Here is a 20,850-nt window from a genome sequence, read left to right as displayed (position 1 = left end):
TCATAATTTTTATTTGTTGGCATTTAATCCTTTAGTTACTTTCTATTCTTTTTTCTAAATGTTCCATTGTAAATTATATTTTCACAATAAAAAAATATCCGCTTAAAAATTTATTACAGTTTTTTTAATATTTAATATCAAAGTATTTTCACGTAAACCTTAAAAATAATTAATTACAATACTTAGACTAAAAAAATTTTTTTAAATATTACATATCCTCGCACTTCTTAGACAGATAGTCTAAATACGAAGTTTCTCTACATTCCTTTTCTTTTTTTTGCAAATACGGATTTCTCCCTTTTACGTTTCTTCCAAACAGCTTTTTTTAAACTGGATATTTTTTGTGGAGAAATATTTTAAACAAAGCTAAAAGAAAAAAATTATATAAATTAAATGTTTAAAAATAATAGTAATATTCAAAAATGACGTCAAAAAGTGCAGTAAATTAAAAAGTGATTATTTTTCATTTCTTTAAATTTTAATTCTTTGAAGTCATGGGTACCATGATTCGACTTTTGGAAAATTTCAACATAACTTCACTTTTCACATCCCCCAGACCCCAAAACCACCGTCAGCTCAAAAGTTTATATATACATTTATATATATATATATATATATATTTCACTTTCTTGTGGACACGATAACTGCCGTCATTTTGCGCCAACCACTTTAAAGTTGTTTCTTAAAAATAATTGTCCCAAAACCTCGGTCGAGTTCGTTAACGCCCAAAATCGGACCGTGAAGATGGAATGGAAGTTTTATCAAAAAAACAAAATATTGCTATAACTTTCTTATTACGAAAAATACCAAATTCGTTTAAACGAATTCGATATTTTACTTAATAAGAAAGTTATAGCGATATTTTTTTTTTTTCGAAAAAGCCCCTCATTATACTCGAAAAAGCCCCTACTGTTCTTTGGATAAGGGCCTAAAACTTAACTAAGTACATTTTTTTTTATATCACCAACCATTGACCCAGAGGTTTGAAAAAATGGCGTTTGAAGAAACAAAGAATCATACCTCCGTTTTAATAGGCACAGTATCGAATCGGTTTAAAGTGGTCGTTAGTCCTCTAAACATTATCTAAAACTTTTGTCTGCAACAATTTTTGATATGATTAACCCTTACGGCAAGGGATGACCAAAATGTTGCTGGAATTGTAAGAAGATGGGGCTTGTCGTATGCTAAACATGTTAAACTTTTTTCACATGCAACCATTGACGTATTGAATATATTTGAAGTTTTTCTTAACTTTAAGGTGAAAATCTCTTTTATCCTCTACTTAGCTGGTGAAATCTCCGTAAGGATGCCTCTATCTCACGGTAAGTCGCATGTCGATCCTCTTCAGTCACTTTGCGCACAGCATCGTTGTATTTTGGAACAACCGATTTTGGTCGATCTTCACGAAATTCATCGCTTACAGAAGCAGGATCACGACGAAATTCTGCAAACCGATTGTAAATAGTCTTTTCTGATGGTTATTTGTTACAAAAAGTTGAACGAAGCGATTTGAGGCATTATTGTTTAGTTAGGCTCTTACCAAAATCATAAAAAAATCATCCGACGAAAACCTTCAAGTTAAATTTCCATTTTTTTCACAGAACTATATTTTTTAAACGCTCACTGTAAACAAACTGTTCGGCCAATTTCTGAGCTGTCGCTGTTGCAACAATAAAAAAAGTCCAAGTTTTCGACAATAGTAATGTCACATCTCAATTGCGCCATCTAGTGGTCGTTTGTAAAAACTTAAAAGGCGACCTCCGTATTGGTAAATAATAAAAAAAAACCTTTCTTTGGTTTTTGTTTAGTATGTGTGTATATATATATATATATATATATATTAGATAGATTATTCTGATAAAAAAATTAATAGAAAATTGATTGCACAATAAAAAGGGCATTTCTGGATTTTTTTTACTGCAATTATGAAAGAAGTTATCTAGCTACAAAGTTATCGATAGAAACACAATGTATGTGGAATAATGTCAACAGCACAAAACAAAGTTCGGGTCAATGAAAAGGGAAATTTCATTCACAGATATATATATATATATATATATATATATATATACGCGCACGCACACTCATACATTCATCCTTTTTATGTTTTTTTAATAATCCAGTGTATTAAGCATTCACATGAAAACATACCGGAATGTTTTTTGTTTAAAAACTTCACGATAAGTAACGATGTAATAAAAGAAACCGATTCTTCGCGCTTATACTGAACACACAGATAGCAATGTTGCTCACCCTCACAATTCAGTGAAAGATGTATATGTAATCTAGCTCACACCACACACGCGCGCACGCGCACAAACATACACATACACATTTTATATTAATGTATTTGTATACACAAACATTTGTATATAATATACATTTATATATATACATACATTGATAGTATATGTTTGATATATACGTACACACACACACACAGAGAACAAGATGTAAGTGAAGGAATAACAATGACACAAATATTTTTCTAAGTGACATTGTATATTAAACTAAACAACGGATATAAGATGGGCGAGTTCACGCGCGCACATTACCTCAACAATATTGTGTATCTGTAACGGGTAACAGTTGGACAACGGGACTAACACTAGCTGTTGCTTAGTCAGCACACCGCGGTGAAACGGTGAGAGCATTTCCTGTCTTTTTCACAAGACGATGAATACTAGAAAAAGAGAGATATAATTTTACTGCATAAGTAAAGTTGCTTGTTAAAAGATTCAATGCGATCTAACGATTACCACGGTTATTCGTATAGCCTTTATAACACTTATAGATATAGTAAACATTTATAATCTTATAACTCGAACTTCTAGACGTTTAATTTCGATCTATCTAAATCGAAACCGATCACGTACAACTTAGATAGGAGGAACACGTAAAAATTACACTTCTAGTAGAGCTTATATACACGGCATTTTAATGCGATTTAAAACTAAAAGCGATACGAATGGATCGGTTCAGGTCGGAAGGTTATATATCAACGGAAATAACAGAGTACGCTGTTAAGTTCCCCGTCGATAGCATTTACTGTGTTACAGAAAAAAAGCTATTGTGTCTGTTATCTTTATTCTTTAAAGGTTTGTTCAGACACAAAAATTACTTCTATTGCAACACAGCAATAGTATGCTCCCGATCGTTCACCCAAAATGAATTGTTCGTTTGAAACGATTGTTTGACCAAGACGTCATCAAGTAACCGGAGTAAAAATTATCAGAGGTCGGGTGAAAATTATTACGAGTAATTACAGCATCATTTCGGTTAACCGAGCCTCACTTAACAGAAGTCTTTCTTAACTAACCACTGTTCTGACGAATATTTTTTCATAATTCCTTCGGATAATCGAAGTTCTCTGTGAATAAACTCCTATTCTCTTGTTATTCTGTTCCATGTTGTTACTTTGTAAATTACATCACCTAAAAAACAGGTAATAAGCACAATTACGGATTGGTAATTGATCTTTTACAATTCGAACAAAAAATTTACATTATTTACTAAAAAAGTACATAAGTGAAAATAAAAACTCAAAAATTAATTTTATAACTTTATTATATGTTTTCTAAAATATTTTATCTAAATATAATTCTGGTATTGAAACTCCATTTTTTTATTTATTCTTTAATTTTCAACTGTAAAAAGGCTTACGGTTTCTTTAGTTTTTTCTTTCGTTTTTTGCACTTAATAACATTAATTTGGATATTAGTTTGTGAGATTCCTAATTAACCTATACTAATTTAATTGTAATCGTGTTTCAATCGTTAATATAAGTGTTATTGTTTATGTAATTTTACTGGCTTAATTTTTTTTTACTGTTAATTATTCATTATAACTGCTAACTATTTATGTTACGTTTATAAATAACTGTGATAAATCTATTCGAAATTTTACGGGCAGAATAAAAAAATTGAATCGGATAAAATATTCGATCGCCCAGACTTTGATACTAATCAGCAAAATAAATATATAATGCACAAACAAAAGAAAAAATTCTCTCGGACATGAAATGTCAGACCGATGGTCTGTCACGTCACACGCTTAATACCCAATCAGAAATAATGGGTAAAATAACTCGTTAATTCATCGCGACGACGTCGGATGAAACAGAATGTCGGGCAACTGTAGGTCCAATAATCAGGATTCCACAGTATCTTGTAGATAACCGAAACAAAAATAATTGTCGATGACGACACCTCTATTTTTATGTCTCGAACAACAATAGATGTTTCTACAATACAAATAGTCTACTACGTTTTAACTAAAAAGTGTAAACATCAGTACTCCGATTTGTAGAACGTAAAATTTATTAACCCGCATATGAGAAAAAGATTTTTTAATTTATAGAACACAGAGCTGTAAATTTTTAGATATTTTATGATTTGGAAAGTAATATAATATATGTAATATTTTAACCTTATAATATTATAAAATTACATTTTTAATAACGATTAAACGTTTTGAAATTTCCTGCCCAAATAATAAAAAATTCAATTTCTTACCTCGAAATTCCAAAAAATCGATTCTCTTTTTACTTGCAATTCGTGTCAAGAAATTTAGCGAAATTACACTTTTAAAACTGCAACTGATGAAGTAACAACGCATTGTTGCGACAACATCATTCAGTTGCAGAACTCGTTTTGAAACAATGTTTATATATGGAAGTTACATCTTATGAATCAATTCATCGAAAAAATTGAGCTATATATGTATATAAAGTTTTGTAATTTTTTCAGTTATTCTTAAAATCTTCAATTAATTAGAATAAAAATTGTAGAATCACAGAAAATTACAAATCCCCCTTTTTTGCCTATTTAGTGCAATTTCAACATTCTAACCGCTGCACTGCACCGATCCGAGTGATTAATTATTATTTTACCACTGTATTTTATGTTAATTTCTATTATTATTATTTTATGCATATATTTAACTGATTTTTAACCTATATAACTTGATTACTGGGTAAACAGTAAGGTTTAAATCGAAAAAAAACGTCGTATTTTAGTAATTTATCATAGTAAAAATAATTTGAGCTTCTGACTAAAACACGTTCTGTAACAAAACGTGAAGTGTAGTTACGTTTTAACGCAAATGAAAAATAAACTGAAATTTATTATGATATTTAATTTAATAAAAATGAGGTAATTTGTTCTTGAGATATCAGCTAACTAACAGAGAATTTTATTGTACTAGGTGTAATTTCCGTATGTAGGCGATTGACGTAATTTTTCGTAATAAACACTATGTATATTGTCGTACATGTTTACATAATTAAAAAAAGAAGCATTTTATTCATGCTATTTTTTTATTTCATCAAAAAATTAATTAAAATCCAGTTTTTTAAATTCGTGCCTGTTATCATGTCAGCCTATTATCTTGATTGTTGTGTATTTTTTCTTTTAGTTTGCACAGGATTACGCAAGGTCTGTATAACCTTCGTTAATGAAACTTACAGAACCTATTACAAAGGTACATAGTTTAACTGTCTTTTAAGTTTTTACTTTAAATATTTACCAATGGACCGCAACTTCTTAACGAAAAATGTATTTTTGTTAATTTACACGCTGAGAATGTACTTTACAAAAAAAATCAACAGCACAAAGTTAAACTTACTTTTGTTGTGAATCTTTTCTTCAACATGACCAGTATGCATGTCGAACGAAGAAAGGATGATTTAGAAAAAAATTTAAGCGGTGAAAATTAAGCAAATATATACTCCACAACTAATGGAAACTTTTCTGGAATTTTAATCACGTATTTCTTCCTCACATCTCTCTGTAAAAACTTTTTATTTATTCACTGGGGGTTTAATTTAGCAAAAAATTCGAAGGACATGAATTGAACTAAATAAAACTTTCGACTACAATTTTTTTTACAAGTTTTATTGAGGGTTCCTTTCCAGATAATAGATAAGAACTTGTATCCGGAGGAACACCGCCTATTATTCACCTTGTAATTAAAAACATATTGACATAAAATAAATTCTTATATAATTAACTTCAATAACATTTAAACATCAGCTTTCAGAAATTACAAATGATAAGCGAAATATCAAAAACCTACAAGATAGTGGTAAAAAGAAATTTATAGAAATTTTATAAATTTGAGCAAACCTAAATATTTTTCCCGATATGATTTATTTTCTGAAAGAAAAGAAATTAGAACTCTGATGTGCATCTGTAACTTAAGTATCTGTTCCTATTAGAGATAATTAAAAAATTCAAAAAGGTACGGATTCATAAGGCCCAAGGTTATATATTAGTCAAATTTTCAAAATATTTTTAATACTACTACTGTTAATCCGGATCTACTGCGAAAATTTGCAAGTTGTTGATAAAACGCCTATAACAATAAACAAATTGCAAAAAACGAAAAAGACAATATAACATTCTGTTGAGCTTACTAGTTCTATAAGGGATACCCCTATACCTTATTTAATTGTTTATTTATCAATACTTGAGAATTGCATTATTAAAAAAAGCGTGTTTTGGTACTTCGGCTAACGCTCAAAACCTATCGTTATCAATTCTGTTTTTTTTTTCAAATATGAAAATATTTTAACCATTATGTGTAAGATAAAACATGCACTTCAAGATGGCAGAGGTGGTTTTTCAAAAACATTAATTTTTCAATGAGTTTTAGGAAGTAAATGTTAGTATACTTTGTAAATACATGAAAATGATGCTATAAACAAATTGTTGCAAAAAATTAATGAAAACAGATAGATTTATGTAAAAATACGTCCTTTATCAATATTTAACCTTAGATTAGATTGATTTTGCAATTTTTTGCTGCTTGTGGATAAAATTGTGGTTTTTTTAAAAAAAAAACATCTAGTTTTTTGTCAATATTTTGTTTATTTTGATCTTATAAAAAAATAAATACCATCATTAGAAAACTAAGCATATAAAAGTTTTTGCATATAAAGGTTCCCAAACACTTTTTTCTACGAGCAAAATTAAGAAATTACGGATAAATTATTAATTTATCCATTTAGTTTTAAAGTATACAAGTAGTAGGTATAGTACCCGGTTTCCAAGTACACTACCACAGCGCGAATTTGGTACTTAATGTAAAATTCGCTAGCGCCCTTAGTTTTACTCGTAGAAAAAAGTACTTCGGGGGTTTTTGATGAAAAGTTTCCTCAGCTACTTACTGGTGCTTCTTATTTTTACATACGATTAAAAATAAAGCCGCTATTGGCGAAAAAATAAAATTCTTCCTTAATTTGTTAATAAACAAATCAAATTAAATTCGCAAATGTCCACTAGGGCACACTTCTTGTATCATATTACAGAATATAAAATCCTTTCGGTTATATAAAATTATTAAAACTTTTTCATCTCTATGTGGAAAGCGAGTGTATCGGAACGAGAGTGCTCCATGTGAGCATAACCGACAAACCGTAGTTTAAATTGAGATTTATAAATACAAATAATACGTAATGAATGTTTTACTGCGGCAATGTATTCCATAAAAAGATAAAAATCTAATCCGTTGCCTATTATGAATTTACGGACGAAAGAAATAAAACAGTTTGAGATGAAAAACTTAACATTGTTTGACCTTGTTCCTTATAGTTTTGTGATTTTTTCTTTTAATAAGACACCTTTTATCGATCTAACATAAAATAATAAATGCTTTTCTTCTCTATTTCTTTTTATTTTTTTTTTTATTATAATTTTATTTTTTTACTTCTTTTATAATATTCATTGTTGTAATATCAGCTTTGTATTGTATTTCATCTATTGTACCTAAAAAAAGCTTTTCACAAGTTCCTGATTCTTTTTTTTTATATATGTGTTGAATAGTTCTGGATATTAAATAGCAATATTATTCATCGATGTGTAAAAACGCTCCCTGATAACGTCAAGTTTCAGTAAATGTAATCTTTTTATGCCTGTGAGTCAATTAATTTTATAACTTGTCAAGCGACAAATTTTTATACATTGCCATTGAAAAATCCTTAAAGAAAAATACCCGGAAAAGATTAATCTCAAAAGCCGAATCTGCGAAACCATAATCACGTTTTGTAGATGGATCGTTATGTTATCTCCTTCCTTAGTAAAATTTTTTGTTTTGTCGTCAATCATTTGACTGGTTTGGTGCAGCTCTCCAAGATTCCCTATCTAGTGCTAGTCGTTTCATTTCAGTATACCCTCTACATCCTACATCCCTAACAATTTATTTTACATATTCCAAACGTGGCCTGCCTACACAATTTTTTCCTTCTACCTGTCCTTCCAATATTAAAGCGACTATTCCAGGATGCCTTAGTATGTGGCCTATAAGTCTGTCTCTTCTTTTAACTATATTTTTCCAAATGCTTCTTTCTTCATCTATTTGCCGCAATACCTCTTCATTTGTCACTTTATCCACCCAACTGATTTTTAACATTCTCCTATAGCACCGCATTTCAAAAGCTTCTAATCTTTTCTTCTCAGATACTCCGATCGTCCAAGTTTCACTTCCATATAAAGCGACACTCCAAACATATACTTTCAAAAATTTTTTCCTGACATTTAAATTAATTTTTGATGTAAACAAATTATATTTCTTACTGAAGGCTCGTTTCGCTTATGTTATTCGGCATTTTATATCGCTCCTGCTTCGTCCATCTTTAGTAATTCTACTTCCCAAATAACAAAATTCTTCTACCTCCATAATCATTTCTCCTCCTATTTTCACATTCAGTGGTCCAGCTTTGTTATTTCTACTACATTTCATTACTTTTGATTTTTCTTGTTTATTTTCATGCAATAGTTCTTGCGTAGGACTTCTTCCATGCCGTTCATTGTTTCTTCTAAATCCTTTATACTCTCGGCTAGAATTACTATATCATCAGCAAATCGTAGCATCTTTATCTTTTCACCTTGTACTGTTACTCCGAATCTAAATTGTTCTTTAACATCATTAACTGCTAGTTCCATGTAAAGATTAAAAAGTAACGGAGACAGGGAACATCCTTGTCGGACTCCCTTTTTTATTACGGCTTCTTTCTTATGTTCTTCAATTATTACTGTTGCTGTTTGGTTCCTGTACATGTTAGCAATTGTTCTTCTATCTCTGTATTTGAAACCTAATTTTTTTTAAATGCTGAACATTTTATTCCAGTCTACGTTATCGAATGCCTTTTCTAGGTCTATAAACGCCAAGGATGTTGGTTTGTTTTTCTTTAATCTTCCTTCTACTATTAATCTGAGGCCTAAAATTGCTTCCCTTGTCCCTATACGTTTCCTGAAACCAAATTGGTCTTCTCCTAACACTTCTTCCACTCTCCTCTCAATTCTTCAGTATAGAATTCTAGTTAAGATTTTTGATGCATGACTAGTTAAACTAACCTTAGTAAAATAAATAAATAAAACCGATCAAGGTTTAACGATTTCACAGTCCTTTTTGTTATTTTGATTTTGTGGCGGATTTTGAAAAATAAAATGTGGTAAACTTATAACTTCAGGTAAAATTAAATCTAGTTTTGAATTTTTCTAAAAACATCGCTTGTTAGCTGAGGTAAAATGATACAGATTACTGACATTTGGCAAAATTAGTTCATCTTAAATAAACAATTATCTATTCTGTTTTGATAGGCAATCATGCGTATTATCGTCTTAATTTTTACCAAATATTATACTTTTTTGTTTATTATTTTCTTAACTTTCATAACTTTGTTATGAAACTTAAGTTTCATAGCTTTGAAACATGTCAAATTTAAATTGTGTAGTCTATCTTTCGATACATTTAAATAACTGGATCACCATACTTCTTCAAGGACGTCAACGAATAAAAGTTGATATTTCACTCTTTAATTTCGAAAATTTTGTAAAATAATGTAATAACATTTAGCGGGTTACTAAGTCCGAGTTTTCAAATTTTCAGCTGAGTCAGCACGGACTCAAAATAGGCCTTAACCTCAAAAAAAATCTACGAAGTTGCATAAATATATCTGTTTTCATTAATTTTTCGTAACAATTTGTTTATAGCGTCATTTTCACGTGTTTACGAAGTATACTAACCTGTACTTCCTAAAACTCATTGAAAAATTAATGTTTTTGAAAAACCACCTCTGCCATCTTGAAGTGCATGTTTTATCTTACACATAATGGTTAAAATATTTTTATATTTGAAAAAAAAACCAGAATTAATAACGATAGGTTTTGAGCGTTAGCCGAAGTACCAAAACACGCTTTTTTAATAATGCAATTCTCAAGTATTGATAAATAAACAATTAAATAAGGTATAGGGGTATCCCTTATAGAACTAGTAAGCTCAACAGAATGTTATATTGTCTTTTTCGTTTTTTGCAATTTGTTTATTGTTATAGGCGTTTTATCAACAACTTGCAAATTTTCGCAGTAGATCCGGATTAACAGTAGTAGTATTAAAAATATTTTGAAAATTTGACTAATATATAACCTTGGGCCTTATGAATCCGTACCTTTTTGAATTTTTTAATTATCTCTAATAGGAACAGATACTTAAGTTACAGATGCACATCAGAGTTCTAATTTCTTTTCTTTCAGAAAATAAATCATATCGGGAAAAATATTTAGGTTTGCTCAAATTTATAAAATTTCTATAAATTTCTTTTTACCACTATCTTGTAGGTTTTTGATATTTCGCTTATCATTTGTAATTTCTGAAAGCTGATGTTTAAATGTTATTGAAGTTAATTATATAAGAATTTATTTTATGTCAATATGTTTTTAATTACAAGGTGAATAATAGGCGGTGTTCCTCCGGATACAAGTTCTTATCTATTATCTGGAAAGGAACCCTCAATAAAACTTGTAAAAAAAATTGTAGTCGAAAGTTTTATTTAGTTCAATTCATGTCCTTCGAATTTTTTGCTAAATTAAACCCCCAGTGAATAAATAAAAAGTTTTTACAGAGAGATGTGAGGAAGAAATACGTGATTAAAATTCCAGAAAAGTTTCCATTAGTTGTGGAGTATATATTTGCTTAATTTTCACCGCTTAAATTTTTTTCTAAATCATCCTTTCTTCGTTCGACATGCATACTGGTCATGTTGAAGAAAAGATTCACAACAAAAGTGAGTTTAACTTTGTGCTGTTGATTTTTTTTGTAAAGTACATTCTCAGCGTGTAAATTAACAAAAATACATTTTTCGTTAAGAAGTTGCGGTCCATTGGTAAATATTTAAAGTAAAAACTTAAAAGACAGTTAAACTATGTACCTTTGTAATAGGTTCTGTAAGTTTCATTAACGAAGGTTATACAGACCTTGCGTAATCCTGTGCAAACTAAAAGAAAAAATACACAACAATCAAGATAATAGGCTGACATGATAACAGGCACGAATTTAAAAAATTGATTTTTAATTAATTTTTGGATGTTACATTTACAGGAATCGAACTTTAATAGTAATAATTGAAGAACACAAGAAAGAAGCCGTAATAAAAAAGTGGGTTCGAAAAGGATGTTCCCTATTCCAGTTACTTTTTAATCTTTACATAGATCTAGTAGTTAATGATGTTAAAGAACAGTTTAGATCCAGAGTAACCGTGCAAGGTGAAAAGATAAAGATGCTACTATTTGCCGATGATATAGTAATTCTATCCGAGAATAAAAAATATTTAGAAGAAACAATAAATGGCAGGGATGAAGTCCTACGCAAGAACTACCGCATGAAAATAAACAAGAACAAACCGAAAGTAATGAAATGTAGTAGAAATAACAAAGATGGTCCACTGAATGTGAAAATAGGAGGAGAAAAAGTTATGGAGGTAGAAAAGTTTTGTTATTTGGGAAGTATAATTACTAAAGATGGACGAATAAGGAGCGATATAAAATGCCGCATAGCACAGACGAAACAAGCTCTCAGTCAGATATATAATTTGCTTACATCAAAAATTAATTTAAACATCAAGATAACATTTTTCGAAGTATATGTTCAGAGCGTAGCTTTATATGGAAATGAAACTTGGACGATCGGAGTAGCTTAGAAGAAAAGATCAGAAGTTTTTGAAATGCAGTGTGTAGGAGAATGTTAAAAATTAGACCGGTGGATAAAGTGACAAATGAAGAGGTATCGCGGCAAATGGATGAAGAAATAAGCATTTGGAAAAATATAGCTAAAAGAAGAGACAGACTTATAGGCCACATCTTAAGCATCCTGGAATGGTCGCTTTGCTGTTGGAGGGACAGGTAGATGGGGAAAACTGTGCAGGTAGGCAACGTTTGGAATATGTAAAACAAATTGTTAGGGATGTATGATGTAGGGGGTATACCGAAATGAAACGACTAGCGCTGGATAGGGAATCTTGAAGAGCTGCATCGTACAGTCAAATGACTGAAGACAAAAAAAGAATTATCAAAATTTTGACTGACAATTCCTTTAAGGTAATAGATAAACCGTGGATTCACACGGAGAAATTCCGAACATTAAACTAATACATCTATAATTAGGTCAATATAGATATATAAATAACATCTAATAGATATCAAATTTATAGACATACATTATGACGACTAATAGAGATACTATTTCGCGCATGCCATCTAGTGAGAACGTCGGGAACTAACGGTGTTAAGCTGGAATGAAACTTGAAAATATACTGTATTCAGAGATGTATCAAACAATTCTGTAAGTTATTTCCTTTTTTTATATTATTAAAGGTTACTTCTGTATAACTAATTTAGAAATATTCTGTATATGACATCTATAACGACTCTTAATAGATCTGTAATGATCGGGCTAAACAGCTAAACGGATAAATGTCAAAAAAGGTAGTTTCAAAAAAAGATTTCTTATAAAAATTAATTTTACCTGTTTTTATTTTTTTGCCATGGTAAAACACATCCTGAGCGAAAAATCTCAATAAACTAATAAATATATATATTTCAACAGAATTACTGAAAAAAAAAATCAACTGGAAAGTATGGTAATGATCTATTTAACCACACTTGTATGATATGTTAATAACATAAATAGATATAAATCAAAGTAATCAGCTTATTAGCTTAACTTATGAACTAAAGATGTATGTAACATAAAAAGAGGCTATATTGGGCGATGTACAAACAAAAGTTTAATTTTATTTACATACATAGATCAGCTACTAGATAACAAGACATCCATATCCTTTGCACGAAACGGTCTAATCGGAGTAAAAATATTTGTATAATTATCTATAATTACAAGGAACAATTTTTTAAGTATTACAGCCCGCAAAATAACGTAGTGCATTTAGCGTATAAAATAATAATTAAGCGGGCCTCTCCAATCAACATTTCCCATCGTTTGACATCGGAAACCCCTATCATGAATGGAAAGTTTTCTACATTAATTTGACTGTGTAATTATAATTCTATACGGGACTATTAAATTGTTCAGGTTAAAACGAAGAGAACGTGGAACGAAGCAAAATAAAGAAACCATATTAAAATTTACAGAAAAAAAGTAAGTTACTGTATAAATTAAAAAACGTTTTAAGGTTGTGTCTTCTAAAGGATCATCCGATGTTAAAGATAGTAAAATTATCTCTTACGGAATCGATTTATATTTTATCGGTATATGGACTTACTATAAATTTAATATGTTATCCTGAGAAAATACAATATTGAAAAAGAAGCGAATCGTGACAAATTTACTTTTTCACAAATGTCAAGGAAAAGTCCGTATAGTTAAACGAACGACTCTCCAATCAATTATTAACATCTATTAACAGTCTCTCTAAAAACTGATAAATTTATAAAATGAATCACTCTACCGGTAAATTTAAACTAAAAATAACAAAGAAAAGACAGTAACCATGCTACTTCTCACAAATTCAATATCCCTGAAACCAAAATCCTGGCCTTCAGGAAGCAAAAACAGTAAGTTAATACCTTAAATTAACATCTTACCTAGAATTTTCCAAACATTTTTGGATTTTGAAATATGGAAAAATCTTTGAGTAAATTCGGAAAAAATAGATTATAAAATATAAAATATACTAGTAGCGTTATATTTTTGCAGATGTGTTTAAAGTTTAATAATTCCTTTACATCGAGGGTAAAAAATCAAAGGTGATCATATTTCATTCCCCAATGTTTTTTCTGTTAATTCCTAAGCGATTTCATTTAATTACTCAAATAAACAAAAATAGAATTAAACCAAACTATCCTTTTTGTCTAATTTTTTCCTAATTCACTTTAGTTCGAAATGAAACGCGCAATAGAAATTCTAAAGATTTACACTATTGCACAGTAACAGATTTTTTCTTATTTGTCCTCACCCAATTTGGGCGTTTTTTCAGATGAATTTTTCCAGTTGATTGTTTTTAAACTAAGTTATTGTAGTCTATTTATATCTTTTATATAGAGCCAAAATTTGTCTGTTTGTTTGTATGTTTGTTCTCGCACCACGTTAGAACCAACCGAGCGATTGCTTTCAAATTTGTAAGATACATTTGTGTTACCCATGGAAGATTTTAAGCCACAGACCGAGGTCTAACCCGCTTGAGGGTGAAGTTGTGAATTAAAGAAATTCATTAAAGGAAAAAAGATTAATCCCTTCTTTTCATTATTATATTTCTGTTACGATAGCGACAGAAATAAGTTATGAATTTTTTGTCGTCAAAGGTGTGTGTACTACTATTCTGTCTTTTGTAATTTAGTTTATTTTTCGGGTTTCTGCAAAGCTTCTACTATATTTTAATTATTATTTATTAGTATTATATTTATCATGAGGGGGCCACAGATTGAACACTGCGGGGGCCCAGGGGGCGGAGCCTTGAACTAGACGGGAATGGCGAGTGAAACGAGCTCGAGCTATGCAGAAGGTCTACAGGGCGGGACCCCTGGCAAAAAGGGAACAGCGATCGAAACGAACTCTGCGGCCCTGGGGTAGGCTCCATGGTCCCGCGGAGCCCCTAGGTCGGCTCCGGGATTTATCTTGGCCGACCTGGCCCTCGGGGGTCCAGACTAGACTATATAAATTCGGGTAGTGTATTAGAAAAAAGAAAACACATGTTTGTAAGATAGATTTATGGTAGTAATCACTAATGCAGTAATTTTAAAATAAAAATATGATTAATTAATTATTTCGCGGGCGAATAATACGTTCACAAGAAAATGATTGACCAGAACCTTGTCTTAGAACCAGCAGTACTCAGTAGCAGATATATTATGTATGTCGTTACATGATCGCTACAGTACTTTCCTTTCTGTTACAGTTCGTGTAGCCGTTATCCTTTTATGAAATACAATTCGTTCCTATCGTAACAGTTTTTTTTTTATTAATAAATATATATTTTCTTATTCACCTTATTAACATTAAATTTATTCTTTTATTTATTTTTTACAAAATTTCCAAAAATCATTCCCAACTGAAACTGTCATAACTTGAAAAACTTCTGAATTAAGTTGAAATGAATGAGTATGAAATCGACCAAACTGTGTGTACGCATATAGAGACGATGAAAAAAGATCACTTAATTGGACACTATCGTAAAGTGTGAAAAACGTAAGAGTTTTAAAAACGCATTTTCTATAACAAGAAGAGTTAATAATTAAGAGTTCTAATTTTACATAAATTTCTATGTAAAATACTTTTTCTGTGGTAGAACAAGTATTTTATAGACAAATAATGTTAAAAATTAGTAAAAAAAAAAATGTTTTTCCTTATTTAGAAAATAGATTTCACTGAAATTGCCTGAATTAATATAAAAGTGACTGAAGCATAAAAGATGAACATCAGATTTTTACACCCATTCAAAGGAAATTATTAAATTTTTAATTCATCTCCTAAGATATATAAGTAAGCATACTCTTTTTACAAATTGAGCAAAGTATTTTTGATCGAACGGTAACAAAATTCATGAAATTATTAAAAAAGATAATATCCTGGTTATTTAAAAACTAATTAAATTCTAAAAAAAAGGACTAATTTTACAATTAGATGTTAATTAAATAGGGATATTAATGTTTAATCTAGTGGAAAAGTGAAATTTCACGGATATATTATTACAATAGACTTACCTACGCGCACGCGTGAACACGAACACATGAATACTTAATATAAAGACATATAAATTATGAATTTAAAATAGAGTTGCAGTAACGGTCATTATTTCATTATAATAAAAAATATAGGCTACTTTTGTATACGTCATTAAACAATGCCCATAAACAACAAATTTCCTAGAAAATGACAAAACGCGAAATCAATCATTTTTTTAACATTTAAAAACCGCTTTCATAGAAAAAAATACAATTTACAATCAGAAAGATAACGAAAGAAAAATCAATATTATTAATGTGGAAGAAGACTATTACATTAAATATGGAAAATAATTTGTAATAATAATAAAAATAATAAAGAAAATGAATTAAAACAATTATTTTAATTAATTTAGTTAATATGAATTTAATTGATACGGATTTAAAGTAATAACATAATAATTATCCATTGTTCTGCATAGTTCTATGACGAAAGATTAACTAGCACGCCTAGATAATGAATAAAGTTCAGTGAAAAACAAACAGAATAAATACTGATAAAGAAATCAATACTTAAAAACATAATTAATTAATTTATAGTTTTTCTTTGTAATACAAATTAAATTTTAAAAATTATACATTAAAGTAGGTTAAAAGTTAGCGTAATTTAATATTTTTGTTTAAAATGTTAATAAACAGTATTAATGTTTTATTTTAAATATTATTAAATTCAAATTCAAAATAAAATACGTTACAAAGTTATTTTATATCTTCATTGTAAATTTACACGCGCGCGCCAACATACTCAGCCAATAATAATAACACAGAGTTTTCAGAAAGTGACGCAACCTTAAATAATGTTTCCTTCTTTTGTTGCATGTTTAATTGAGGAAAAATGGGTTACAGAATGCAGCAGAGAATATTCATTGTCTCCCAATACATTAGATATGCCAGTTATGCCCGGACCCAGAATGCCTTCACAAAAAAGTACGGTGTGGATGCACCAAACAAGTCCTCATCAAGCGACTGTACAAGTTCCAACAGACAGAGAATGCGACAGGCGCAGCCAAAAGCGGTCGACCGAAAGCGCTAACACTAGAAAAGTTAATCGATGTGCAAGCTCCATATTCTGTTAGTCCCAAGAAGTCTATACAACACCTACCTAGCCACTCTGGTCTCTCTGTCGATAGTGACCGCACGGCATCGCGCAAGTGTTTAAAGATGCATCCGTACAGAATTATTTGTGTTGTTCGCGAGTTTTTACCTGTAGACACTTAAAAACGTGTAGCTTTCTGTCAGCGTTTCGTGTCATCTGTAACTTCAGATGGGGAAGAACTCGATGACTGGTTTCGGTGTGACGAGGCGTGGTTCCACCTTGATGGGTATGTGAATGCACAGAATTCACGAATTTGGTGTACGGAAAATCCACATCAAGTGCGCGGACAAAACGTGTGTGTTTGATGTGCAATCACGTAGACATTCTTTCATGTCACAGTGAACAGTGAGCGCTATATATTGGTGGTGCAACAATTTGTAAACACTATACCTGGAGATGGGCTAGAGTACACGCGATTTTAGTAAGACAATGCTACGGCTCGTGTAGACAACAACTCTATGACTTTCTTGGATCAGTGTTTTCACGGAAAAGTGATTTCGAAAGTGGTTGTGACCCCCTCGACCTCCTGATTTATCCCCTCCTGACTTTTTATTGTACGGATACTTTAAGGATGCCACTTAAAAAACTCATCCTCATACCGTTCTCGAATTTCAGATCGAAATCCAACGATGTGTAGCTGCAATTTGTCAACAAATGTTACAACGTGCTTAAGAGCATGCAACGCCGTATTCAATTTTGTGAATCCCATAATGGAGGTTACTTTCAACAACTTTTGTAACTCACTCGTTTTCCCATAAGGTTGCGTCACTTTTTGAACACTCGTTACATTTAAAGATATGTAATTCAAATCTACTTATTATTCCTCTATCCATCTTATTATTCCAAAATTTGATTTTTTTTTATTCCTCTATCATACAAATATCATTTTCTTAATAATACATTAGTTATGAAAAAGTCTCTAAAGAAAAATCAAAATTTTCCAAATACGCTTAACTCAACTTAATCCTTCCATACTCATCTAAAAATGAAAAAAATTGTATTAATAGGGTTACCGTTTTATAAACAATTAATAAGAAACTTAATTCAACACGCTTCAACATGAGACGGTAAACGTTTTGAGAGTGAATTTGGTTTATTTCTGATTTTACATCAATTTACAAAATCTCAATTCATTACTGATATTTCTCTTCGAAAAATAAAGTAAAATTAAAAAACTTATCGTTTTTTTTACAACTTTTTAACATTTACACCTCACATAAAAAACGAAAAAATACTAAAAATATTTCCATAAAATACCTGATGATTAATTTTTTTTTATCGTCATCGCCAAATTTGGGAATCTTTCGACCAACATTATTCCAGTTATCATCAGCTGCTTTTGAAGTAATATTATTTCAGTTAAGATTGATATTTTTTTTTTTTTAATTAAAAAAACGAATAAATAAAATCAATGTCCTCGTTTTGATAAACTAAATAAGACATTGTGTAAAGGAATTTAGTAATCGTTACATAACGGATATAAAAAAAAACCTTTCAAAATAACTGAAACGGTGAGGAAAATATACTGTAACGATCATTTAATGACATACGAAACCATGGAAATATGATACTATTTATGTGAACTATTTTTTTTCTTTTATTAAAAATAAATCGTATAAAAGACGAGTGTTTACGAGATAATGCTTTGATTAATAAATTTTCTTGCGAGAGTTACTTGTACATCCCCGTATTTTCGCAAAAATTTGTTCATATTTTTAAATAAAAATTTATCCGCGATGAAATAACGATTAGTTTTTTTCCATTCTTATATATATATATCTTCTTATTCAGCTTATCAAAACGAACGTGCCAGTTTTTTTTTCTATTTTAAAAAATAATCATTCTTGGTTGAAATAGCTATTACGTAGCAATAAAAAAAAACTAGTCGAAATACCCAAACTCGGCGAAGAAAATGAGAATAGGCTATTTATTAGGTTAATAAGATTTTTTTTTTACGTTTCACGCTGATGTAAAATCGAGGTAAATTTAAAACGAAATCACGGGTTTTTTTTACCAAATATTTCAGTTATAAATAAAATTAGAAAAAAATCACTAATAAAATAGACCATTCTGGAATTTTTTTAATTTTATTCTGAAACTTGAAATAAGCTTCAAAAAATAATTTTAAAAAATATAACGCTACTAGTGAAGTAAATCTAGGCTTTTTTTCTTTTTCTTGTTAAAAAATTAGCAATTCAAATACCATTATTGCAAAAGAGTCTACGCTTTGAAGAAGCCTCATTATTTAAAATAGGAGACGATAACTCTTTTTTCTTAAACAAAGTACGAGTATTAACTGACAAACCGTCAATTTGAAACCGGCGCATGTTTGTCGAATGTATAATTAAAAGTCACGAATTAAATCGTCAAAGTCTATGAAAAAGGGAAAATGTTTTAAAATCTTAACAGCACTATTTAAGACACTAATGATCGGGTAGAATTTGTTGTACGTTTTATATAGAAATGTACATAAAACATATAATTATGGTTTATTTATTTTAATCATCTATATTTTATATCTATTATTAACTTATATTTTGTTTTATTTCTACAATATGTAAATGTGATAAAATTCACAGAAAAAAGTAGCGAATTTACAAAAAAAAAAAAAAATACATTTTCAAAGGGGTTAAATGTAAAACAAGCTTTCATTTTTAAATTAGTTAAATCTTTAACATTATTTATAATTTAATTTTTTCTACTAACAAGAAATAATAATATAACACGCAAAAATTTACTTTTAAAAATGTTTCCCCTGTATAAAAAAATTGAAAAATTAAAGGAAGATGGGTGCCAGTATACTGGCAGTGGTTTTACTTAATATAAAGAATATATTTTTAAAATAACAAAGTTATTTTAAAATAACTGCTGTTAAAGCAAATAACAGTGATATTGGATTTTTGTTTTTTTAGTATTATACGTAAGGAAACACATCCCGGATAGAAAGTGAATATATCTACTTTTTATAATATATATATAACCTAGAGAAACGAATCTGTGCTTACTTTGGTTGGATGCAGCAAGTTTTTGCTGCATCTTACCAAATTTATTTTTTTAATCAGAAAATATTTACAAATTAAATCGTTTTATTTTGATTTTATTTTATAACAAAATTAATGATCTGCAAATTAATAAGAGGCATCGTACAGCAAATCCCAAAATTGTCCATACACAGAAAAATAAATATTTCTTTATGGAAACCATTTTTATTTATATAATATATTCTACATAACTACCTTTGTAGTGAAAACACATTTTTATGCGTGTCCTCCGCTGCTGAAGAACACGTAATCCCATTATTTTCCAAACAGGCAAAATTACCTTTTTTTTAGGAAGGTCATTGTGTATCAGAAAACAATACAATGCATAAAGCATCTCAAGGAACGTATCATCAACGCCATTTTACAAGCATAACTCCAATATGCTTGTAATTGCTGTAATGACGTTGGTGATACTTTCTTCGAGATGATTTATATTTTGTATCTTTTCCTGATACAAATGGCCTTCATAAAAAATGTTCATTTTTCCAACATATGGAAACTTACGGGACACTTTATATATAAAATTATTTTAGACCCCCTCCCCCTACGCATTTAAGTTGAAGTACGGAAGAAGGCAAGGATATCCGGGAATATTCTATCCCCCTATGAATCGCAGAGCCTAACATCGGACTCTTGCTGCCCGTTCTTTCTAATTGTCGGGCAGGTATTTAAAGGTGGTTATTAGGGTATTTTAAGGTGA

The 20,850-nt window shown here is 29.9% G+C and overlaps 1 protein-coding gene across 7 annotated transcripts in view; it reads right to left on the bottom strand.

Annotated features, from left to right (window-relative positions):
- The window catches only part of mdu (mitotic spindle positioning protein meduse), a 193,598-nt gene that overhangs the window by 80,408 nt on the left and 92,340 nt on the right, over positions 1-20,850 (bottom strand). Inside the window, exon 2 of one of the 7 annotated variants that reach the window (XM_075363525.1) lies at positions 3,320-3,434. The exons of 5 other annotated variants lie outside the window; for them this stretch is intronic. Coding sequence is in view for 1 of the 2 variants with exons in the window: in XM_075363520.1 (XP_075219635.1) it covers positions 15,993-16,020 (28 nt within the window). In the remaining variant the exon portion in view is untranslated. Of the gene's footprint in view, positions 1-3,319; positions 3,435-15,992; positions 16,080-20,850 lie in introns of those variants that run through there. One more of the 7 variants, XM_075363520.1, reaches the window with a different exon arrangement.

Source organism: Lycorma delicatula, chromosome 4 (assembly GCF_047948215.1).
Source record: "Lycorma delicatula isolate Av1 chromosome 4, ASM4794821v1, whole genome shotgun sequence".
NCBI classification, from domain to species: domain Eukaryota; kingdom Metazoa; phylum Arthropoda; class Insecta; order Hemiptera; family Fulgoridae; genus Lycorma; species Lycorma delicatula.
The sequence above is the reverse complement of the archived record's forward strand: the minus strand, read 5'-3'. Positions and strand labels throughout refer to the sequence as shown.